The following is a 10,893-nucleotide window of genomic DNA, read 5'->3' on the forward strand; positions in this document are numbered from 1 at the left end:
CCTCAGTCCGTCACAATACGTGCGTTGTAGACCGCTCTGTTGCTATAGTGACAAAGTGATGTCGTGATCTCGTACTATCGCTTTGATGACTTTGAGCCAACTTTCAAGTTGTCGTGATCAAGTGTAGTTCATCGCCAATATTCGCAGGCGAACTTGTAATCCGTGGAGTTAATATACATGAGGTCTACACGATTCTTGGGCAGAAAACCCTTGTGTGATGTTTCGTTGTCAGTCGGTGGTTGAAATTAATGAAAGCCGGTTTTTTTTCTGATTTGTCGCGAGTGTAGGAAGCAGAGCTTGACCCTAGAAAGGATAGTCCCCTCGACAAGAGAAGGGGAAAGAAAATTGACATCGATAAAAGCCTTACGTCGCCCCACTTTGAAAGAAACATTCCGTGAATTGAATGGAAGGGAGTGGAAGGGGGTGCAAAAGAACCAAGTATAAAACATTTTACTCCACAGACTCCTACAACATTAATGTTAGTCTTGCTACCTGCACACAATAGAAGAAGAAATTGCTTCCTGTCCTGATGTTTGGAGGACACATGTTACCTGTCTTGTTAATGTTGTATGTCTTGTCACTCTAGAGCAACAGAGAACTGTTGGCCGTTGCTTAGCAACTAACCAGACTGCTAAGGAGCGGGGATGAGCTTATTAATCCGTTCCCCCACAACGCAGGCAGTTTTCTCGATTCACCGTTTTCCCTCTCCCCATAGTATAACCGCATTGCCTGCTGTCTCCATCTCCGAATCTACAGCGAAGGTTTTTTGATTATTCATTTGTGGTTTCCCTTGTAGTTATCGAAGCGCCACAAATCGCCTCACTCTCAAGGGGTGCTGAGACTATACTCTGAAACTCTGAAAGGGGGAAATCACCGGCGAGCCGGTGGGCGATTCCGTGACCTTGTCTGTATGATTATTTTTGGAACGATCATCTCCCGTTTTGACTACGTGGCTCCCTCCCCCCCCCCCCCCACCCTTCCCAAAGGAAAGGTTGTGCCACTTAGCCCCAATTTGCGCTCCCCGCAGACAATTAAAGCATCATAAGAATCTTTCTAAAAGCAGCGTAGCGTAGGAGCATTGGCGATAATCCTCATACTTGCTTTACTCTTCTGAAAAGACCTTATCTTGTGGTCAGACGACATCTTCTTTATCTAAAGCGAAGTCTTTGTGAGTTTGGCTTTGTTTCTGTCAGAGGAGGTGATCATCTTTTGGGGGAACAAAACAGGGGTAAACGCCTCAAGCGACGTGTCTTCAGTATCCAATAGGGTCATTCGCGGGGCTATTTACCTCTTGTTTCTCTTTCCGCGCCAAACTTCTTCCGTTCATATCATCATCAGACGCTCATGTGGACCCGGGCAAATCTGATGTCAAAACATTCATGGATGTCCTCTGTGTGTAACGCGGCGAGACAGATGTAGGGATAGTCTTAACCAAGGTCCTCACGTTCCTACAGCATTGTGACGTCAGTGTGTTACTTGAAGGTCTAATCGTGACTGCTACTTCTTAATCCTGATTTTAAGAAGTGTATATAGGAACAGAAAAAAAAATGATATGATACTGCTCTATATAAATCTTTCAGCATCACCTTTTGTACATACTGCAAGCTAAAGCTAAAGCCTACCTACAGACCAGTCTCCTGAGATAGTATCGGAGCTCCATTTGTCCATGGAAACTCGCAAATTCGTGGTTTCACAGTGTGCGACTGGCTGCAAGTTCAGTAACCAGCTGTCCATTCACCGTCATCATCTCATCCCATTGTGTTTTATAGAATGACCAGGATATGCGTATCGTCTTCTCCATTCTCTTCGTTGTATTCTTCGCACCGCGTCCTTCATTCAACCAGGAAAGGGTTACATTAATTGACTGGACACCGTGATCTTGTCACCCCTTTCTTTTAACCGTTGGACATTTTTGTACCAGCGTTCTTCATGTGACTCAGAACCGAAGTGAGTAAACGCAAGCACCCATACTAGTATTGCATTACCATTAGTTATGAAGTGCTCATTTGTATCAGCTGACGGCTAAGAACAAGAAAATAACCAGAAAAACAACAGCGAGCGAACTATTCCAACCTGTTGAAGTGAAGTCAAGGTCATTGAACCTATAGGCCTAATCCCTTTTCTTACCATCGATGCATCATCATCTCCGACAATCGATCGACACGGTATTCATGATCGGAACTTTTTAGTCGCATAAGCGTCGACTTTTCACATACTGCCATGTCGTGCCTTGCATCGTCGAAGTCCTCAGCGAACTCGAAAGTGATCACGACGGCGACAGGCGTTCACTTATCTGGGCGCCCAGTCAAGAGAAGTCCTTCGAAATCGTGTTCCGCTCGCAGCTGGCTCCGGAACAACGGACCAAAGTACATCTTTTCGGTAAGTCGCTTCATCAAGTTGTTAAGTACAAATACATGTCGCCTGAGCTATAGACTCTATACTCCTTAACTCGTTCGCCCATCCCCTGGATATTAAAGGGGTCATTTATGACGATGCCAATTGTATTGATTGCGTATACTTCAATCTCAGAACAAGGAGGCTGGGTAGTTAAGGGTACTTCTAATAATCTGTCGTTATTCATATCGCCTATTCAAAAGGATGAATAGAAAGAGCAGAAGACACACAGAGAGAGAGAGAGAGAGAGAGAGAGAGAGAGAGAGAGAGTGAGTCTCGTATGATTGTGGCCTATTTGTAGTACAAAGTTTGTTAGGTTTGTTTCTCTTGTGCATTTTCCAGGTATGAATATTAATCAAAATTGATACTATTTACCCTTTTCGATGTTCAAAATCAAGAGCTCTTGTTATCACTCCGTCCACTGCGCTGAAAGCTGCATGATTGTGTTTATTAATGTTTCACAGCTGTTTCAAGGTGCGTGTGGTGGAACTGTACAGAAGTACAACATTCTGCACGTGTTCTGTAGGTTCTGAAGCACCAAACATGGAACAAATACCACTGTATACCCTACATAGGAGCGTGGATAAACATTAACATTTTGCAAACAAATGTAAACCTGTCCATTGCAACAGGCGATTCAAGCAGGACTTTGATCCCCCTTCAAAACTTTTTGCTATTTCTTCTATTTTGAACTTATGGACATAACATTTTGGACCAGGATACAATGTGGTTCTGGTTGTAGGTCACCCCCCCCCCCCCCAACACGTTTTTCAATGAGAAATAGATACATTCTTTGACTGTTAGGTATCATTAACTAACTGCTTGGCGCGTTTCGTTACAAGTAAACTGTTACACTATAATATACCTCATTAAACTCTTTAGCTGACAGCAATACGTCTTTTTCTCCGCAATACTTCTACTTTTACGTAGCATAATTATGACATTTTTAAAGACTTCATAGTTCTGAATCAAATTCATTTAGCAACGTCGAATGCATTTCCATCCGATCAGTAGCTGGCAAATAGTGGACACTGCTATCAGCAAGGTGGAACCACATCCCTGCTGCTACCTTGCGCCTCTTGGAGCGTGTGTCACTCAATTTCAGTCCATATCAACCAATCTATTGGCACTTGACGAAGACAAGTCACATACTATTCTTTCCCGGTTTATACTGTTGCATGCGTTGTTTAATTTAACGCGATAGTGTGTATTTTAAAGATCGTAACGACAAAGCTCGGAAATATGACCATCAACATCGTTTGTTGGAGTTCAACAATGCATTTGTTCTCAACGTGTATACTGAGCTGTTTTCTCATCAACAACGAAAGAGTCGAGTAGTTGGTCGCAAACTGCCATGGTTTTCACAATGCGTGTCAGACAGAAGACCGCAAATGGCATTGTCACGATTGTGTTTGGCGCGATCTCCTCTCCGACCGCAGACGATTGAAAAAGCCATTTGCCACTCACCGAATATGACTCAAGCTGTGCTTAAAAATAGAAGGACAAAGAATGACAAGGACCGGGCAAACGACAAGAAACTTTTAGAATGAGGCGGTGATGTCGGTGAAAAACAAATTTAAACGCTCCTTAAGAACTGGATGCAGTCCTTTACCTCCATCAGTATTCACCACGATTGTTTAACTGGTACTGCCTACATGTATAATATATCATATATATGCTTGCATGGAATCATGTTTTAAAGGGATACGCAGCGCTTATAGTACTTATAGTAATTCGGACTCTAAACCCATATCTTTGTTTCTCATCTTGACAGTTATCTATATCCATACACAAGGACAGTGGTTGTCGTATAAGTCGTGGTCCAAACAATAGACTTTTGACGCTTCATTAAAGCATTATAAAGAGGACATAGTATTATGAGAATATGCTCGCGTACGTACTCGGTAGTCTTATCCACTATGCCACAGCGCACCAAAAGATCTGCATATAGGAGATTATATTCAAGTTATCATTGTTATTCGCCTTTTTGAGCATTTCATTTGTATATGACGGAGATGACTGTGTGTATTACCCATAAGGTCTCAGAATCCCCACTCCTGTGGCTTAGTGATGTATTTTTTAGTCCTTTGTCTCTCTCTCAAAAAAAAATTCCTGTTGCAGAATCCTTAAAACGCCGTTTAATCGGCTAAATTTATACCTGATTCGTAAATTGGCAACACATTACTCTTCCTGTTTCGCTCTCGAATTGGCAACATTTTGAAAGTTTAGTTCTGTTTTGTGCAGATGTTAAACGACTTTGATTAACCCGCTCCATCTGATCTTTCTCAAATGGAAGCTGAGCTGGTGTCATTTTAATGATGACACGAACATGATTCCTGTGATATCGAAATTCTTCGAAGCTCTATGGGTTAAAGCAGGTCCCAGGCCTATTTTTTCAGTGCTGACCTAAAATATCTGATTAAAAAAACAAACAAACAGGATTGGTACAGACATTAAACCAACTTCTGTCTGTAGCCCATCCTACAAAAGTGCATTAACATCATGGTAAGTGATCCGTTTATCCTTTTAATTTGGTTATTTTGGCTACGATTAAAGGAAGACCAAAATGCATTCACCTCTATCACCTCCCCACTCGCCATTTATTTTTTTTCCGTATTTGTTTGAATAGTATCTTTTTCTTGTCGTTTTTTTTTTTTGTGTGTGTGTGTGGTGTCACTCTAATAGTCTGACGGTCTGAATGACCTATCTCTCGCACTTCTCCGGTCTTTCTATTATATTTGTATCATGTTCAAACGACCTGGATAAAAAAATGAAGAACAGAACCACAAGTTATAAGAAAATGTTGTCGCATAAGCCTGCATGCACACGACGTCCGAAGTACTAATAAATTAGAGACATAGGAACTAGCCGCTCCATGCCTATTATCAAGGGGAGCGTCGAACAGACACCGGCGCGGCGCGATAAAGCTCCAAATGTCAATATCATTTTCAATTTTTGCTTGAGGTACAAACGTTTCGCATGATAACTATAAATGGAGGAATAGGACCCTATACTTGAATTCGTAACGTGAGAGTGGACCAATCAGACATTATACATTAACATATTTATCATGCTGTAATGCCTTTTATGTCTATTTATACGTGGATGACAGACATCATAATGTTTTACAAATTCTCCTCCTTCTGCGTACCATCATTATCACTATCACTGTTGTTGCTGTCATTACAATTTGAATTCTATGTATCAGTACCACTACAATTGTCATTATCATCAGCATCATCAGCGTTATCATACATACATGTAATAATCATCATCGTTGTTCCAATAGTTTGTAAAATACTGGAAGAGTGGAAAGCAACAGAAACAGAAAAAAAAAATATTCCACAAACCTGTGTTCACACATGTACCGTGTGCTAAACCCGATGTGTAACCGTAACTGAAATTTAAGAGGAAATACTCACGCAGTGCAGTCATACACTGCATTTCCCTCTTAAGAAATATCTCTTCCCGTCCCCCGTCCCCCCCCCCCCCCCCACAAAAAGGAAAACGAAATCCGGAAGATGTATAGTAAGCCGAAATGTGTATGGTAGGGAGTGTAAGGAAGGGTGTGGCAAGCCAACAAGTTAAGAGCAAGTGATTTGCTCAAATTTACCAACCTCCTGTCTAGTTGCTGAGGACGTCGAGTAGGGCCTACTCTCCCATCCCCATCCCCCCCCCCCTCTTTTACCCACCTCCCCTCCCCCTCCTCTCCCCTGTCCTGACAATTAAGGAGAGGGAAGAACACCCTCCCCACCATCAGAACCACTTCATCGCGCCAAAGGAAAGCTCTTGTACTTTAAACCAAAATATTGTTGTCATGGTAATGAGACACGTCAGCAGGCATGACAAGTAAGTTGTAAGTATTCTCTTTTTCTCATCCAGTAAACAGGATGATAACGGTTCATTAAAAGACGAGTCTGGGGTACAATACAGTCCTATCGCCCAACCTCTGTCAGTTTTCCACACAAGTTTCGCTCGTCCCGATATGAAATTTAGTTTAGAAAAGCATGTGTCGCCTTCGTCTTAACAAACAATATGGGGGCAGACCTAGAGGGCACAATATTGTTTGTGTTCAACATTTCCTTTGCTAAAATCAGTTATGGTTCTAATTTATCTATGAATTGCGGTAACACACAAACACGCACACACACACACGGTGACGTACACACACACACACCCACACATACCTTTTTAATATTTTGTATTTGAATTTCATTCGATATCAGGCTCTTTTTCACAATAAAAATCAGTTTGAACAAGAAGATTAAGCAGCTGTTCTTCTCACTAGTACTGCTGAATCATATTCTTTTTTTTTCATACGATACAATATATATTTTTCAAAATCAAACCATGTAAACAAATGTGATGTAAAACACAAACATACACACGTTTATGACCATTGGTCAAATGCTGAAAGGTGTTCACCATACAAACATATGTCAGGTTCTGGTGCATACACCTGGTTTTCTTTTTCACGTCCATTTGCAAATTCAGTGTGGGTTGCAAACTACTTTGATCATTCATTCCTGCCTTTGTCATGCTAATTGCAAATGTTCGGTGTTTTTACTCCATAATCGTTAGAAAGACGTCTGGCATACTATTCACAAGCGGACATAGTTGACGCCATATTTCGACAAATGACTTGAAGATTTGACACTTTGTTAAACAAAATCAGTGCATGAGCTTCTTTATTTCTTTTTTTTTTTGAAAACGAAATGTAATCGCTCTAAAATTTGCCCTGACCTACTTTACGAAATAATGCTTTGTTTGAGCTATTATATAGGTGGTGTTTGGCAAGTTTGTACATTTGTTTACTTATGGCAGTTCTGCGAATTCCCATAAGTTATGCGGATTTATAGCGAGTACATGATCAATCATTCAGACAAGGGAGATTTAGAAGGCATTATACGGCACTTAATTTCTCCTACACTTCATTTTCACTGCCAAGAATTCTTGAAGAGGGTTTAAAGCTTAACCTAGTTCAGGCTAGGGATCGACGTATAGCGTAGTCAAGGAAAGGAAAATAACATAATGGGTTGGATAAACAGAGGGCTCGTAGATGGAAATAGAGGAAATACAAAGTCATTATCAGTGATTTCAATCTATCCAGCTCAGTGGGGTCATATTGAGTAATACAATCATATAAAATCAGGGAGCTGATAATAATACTGAAGGCAGGTAAAAAGGCCTCAAAAACTAAAAGCATAGAAGTGCAAGAAAGTGATCTTTCATCACGTATAATTAGTGAGAAAACAGGCGAAGTATTTCTTTTTATCCGAAGGAAGAGAGAAAAAATAATCAATTTACACCTCTGTGACGCGAAATTCAAAGAGGAAATGTTTTGTCGGGCAAGTTGTGGTGAGGACGAACCTGTCAAACCGCAGATGACTTTTTTTCCCGCGCCGTCTGCAGAGGAAGCACCCGGTTATCTGATACTGTATGAAGAAATCCCGTTTTACGTGTCATGTAGACACGTACGCAGGTCAGCCGGGCCGGTCCATCCATCAGGAGCAACATCCCAAATTCACCAATGATCGGCAGTGTATAATGTCGCATTTAAGATAAATAGATAAATTTAAAAAAAAAATGATAATTTCCGCTCGGGTGTACACTATAGGTAGAATGAAAAGAGTGGATAAACCGCAAATATTGCCCGCGTTACTTTTACCACGCAGAGAAGTTTCTGCTTTTGGCAATGGGATATGTTGATGAAAAAGACGACGCCAACAAAATGGGGGGGGGGGGGGATTATTAACTTGATTTGCTATATTAATAGCATTCATCAGCAGATCCCTATTACGATTCATTCAAGTAATATTTGTTGTTTTTTCGTGTCATGTTTGTATATTCCTAATAATAATCCAAAACTTGCCGTAGGCTTTCCTGACTTGTCCGACTGATAGTAGATATAGAGTATCATTATTAGGAACAAATTCGTTGTGCCGTAAGAAGATAAAAAAAAGTGAAGAGACTCATTTCATATAGTATTATGAAGCCGGATAATGATTTTATGGTATTAAGTTGTCAGAATGTAAATGAAAGTGGCTCGTGGAAAAAGAATAGAGGAAATGAAATTATTGCTGAGCAGTTCCTGTCATTTTTTTAAGCTGTAAAAGTATTTTTTGAGTGCACAGATTTGTAATACAATGTAATTTGCAATCCCCAAACGACGGAAGATAAGAGGTTAGCGCAGGGTTGGAATAATTGCAGTTCGTAGGTCGTGTGAGTGCACGTGGTGAGTACTTATTTCATATGACAGGTTGTATGTGAAAGAATGACACGAACATACTTGTACTGTCCGATCAACGAACCTTCTGAACTATACGAACCTTAACGAGTCTTCGGAATAATGAAACTTTAGAATAGTGAACCTTTCATATTCGGATTAACGAACCTTCGGCATAACGAACCTTATTTCATATTTTATTCTCGAATTAACAAACCTTTGGAATTATGAACTTTATTTCATATATCATTTTTTAATTGACAAACCTTCAGAATAAGGAACTTATTTTTCGGATTAACGAACCTGGGGGAAGGACTAACAATTTTTTCCCATTTTTTATTATTAATGAACTTTTACATGTAAGTATAGGGATTGCGCGTGTTTCAGAATAACCTTCTTGAAGCTTCTTGGAATAACGAACCTTCGGAATAACGAACCTTATTACATTATAGGATCTACGAACCTGTGGAATAACGAACATCACTCTTTTCAATCCCTCTTAGAAAAGATACAAAACTTCCCAAACCACCACACATAATGTACCTCGGTATACACGGGATAACATCGTCGAAAAGCAGAAACAGGAAATCACCGGAGTGTCGATTAGAGTGAAATATCATTCTTTTCCAGGTCGGGGTCACAGATCGATCATCTGGCTTCATCGATCTTCAAACAAACATTCACTCCTATCTCCTTTCATCACACCTATACTAGTGTACCGGGGTCATCACAACCCTCTTCATAATTCATAACGTCTTCAGGAAGAAGTCATTCTACCCCTACACCCCTCACCTAATCCATCCTACACCCCTGCACATCTACCTCCGAGATGTCTATCAAGCACACATCATTATAATATTTACGAAAAACGGAGTCAAAGCTAGAGTTGGACATATTATGGAGATTGGAGTAAGGTTAATTGTCAATGTAACTTCTATTGCCCTTTGTCTATGGAACTCATTTCCTTCATTTTTCTGTGAAACTGACAATCTGGTACAATCTGAAGAACAATGTCACAGCTTCACTCATGACTCACATTTTTCGCCAGATATTTGGGTCTTTGCTAACTCAGATGTCTGCGCCCTTGAATGTTAAACAAACAAATATGCAATGGCGTCATACAAATGCTGTTCATCATCATCATCATCATCATCATCATCATCATCATCATCATCATCATCATCATTATCAATTTGTGTCGAGGCCGGTGCTATCATGATAGTGTATCGTCCGAGATTCTGAGATTTAGAGTTCGACGGCGTGCATGTACCGATGGAACTGAAACAGGCTATTTTGGTTGTGGCATATTTCATACCTCGCTACCATGACGACCCTAATGCTAGAAGGTATTCCCCCGTCTCCGCCGGGCGGCAGATCCAAACATCTGTTGTTATGATTGCTGACATGACACTGACTGACAGCCGGAGTTCATTGTAAAAGCTGAAGCCGTCTGCCAGTTTCTACGTGCCATTCCCCTCCTCTTACCCCCCCCCCCCCCCGCCTTGGATTTTCCTCTGACTCCGTGTAAACAAAGACTTCAATATAACATGGTAAGTCTCCCCAAAAGTCAATGTACTGTACCCTGCTGGAATCCCAAGCCTTCAATGCACAATACGCATAGCAGCATTCAAAGGAAACGTATCTGTCACTCATATTATCGTATAAGCATTCTGAAAGTTCGATGCTTGGAGGAGAAAACTACTTCGGAGAGTCCTCTGAACTCCCTCTACCCCCCCCCCCCCCCGATAATTCGGGTCTGCTTCGATCTGACCCCACCCTTTAGAGCAATACAGAAACCAGAGTCGCTTTATGAAAACGAACCAGTTTTTGAGCAAGAGCCATATTATATTATATGTCCCTGTATTAAATGTAATATGTCATCCAAAGTAAATTTGATCTCTGACCTCTCACAGCGATGGAGAAAAAGCGAAACTGGGAGTACTTAGTGAGGTTTGAGAAGAATGGCGACGTAGGACACGAAATTTGGCATTTATGACTGAGCAACCAGCATGTTCGATGTATAATATTGTCTGGTAAATAAATAAGAATAATATCGCTTATATACATTGAAGTGTACTGCTTTCGACGGTTAAATCATAATTTGTTCTTTAGAGGGTGTTATTAATCCCCTTGGTAAAGAAAGAAAGAAAAAGAGAAAATAGTTTTATTACGTTAGACAATTTCAATAACTGAAAAAAAAGATAATTCAGGCAAGGGGTGTTGCCCGGGCAATTTAATGCAAGAGGTATTTGTATTCGGTATGCATTCAACAT

The 10,893-nt window shown here is 40.7% G+C and overlaps 1 protein-coding gene across 1 annotated transcript in view; it reads left to right on the forward strand.

Annotated features, from left to right (window-relative positions):
* The first annotated feature begins 1,104 nt into the window (after positions 1-1,104).
* The window catches only part of LOC139719575 (NADPH oxidase 4-like), a 37,708-nt gene continuing 27,919 nt past the window's right edge, over positions 1,105-10,893 (forward strand). Inside the window, exon 1 of the mRNA XM_071630986.1 lies at positions 1,105-2,379. Within this exon, the coding sequence (XP_071487087.1) occupies positions 2,221-2,379 (159 nt within the window). The 5' untranslated portion in view covers positions 1,105-2,220. The remainder of the gene's footprint in view (positions 2,380-10,893) is intronic.

The sequence above is a fragment of the Diadema antillarum genome, unplaced genomic scaffold, assembly GCF_040938485.1.
Source record: "Diadema antillarum isolate AM-2024a unplaced genomic scaffold, OU_Dant_1.0 scf00000112, whole genome shotgun sequence".
In the NCBI taxonomy this organism is placed as follows: domain Eukaryota; kingdom Metazoa; phylum Echinodermata; class Echinoidea; order Diadematoida; family Diadematidae; genus Diadema; species Diadema antillarum.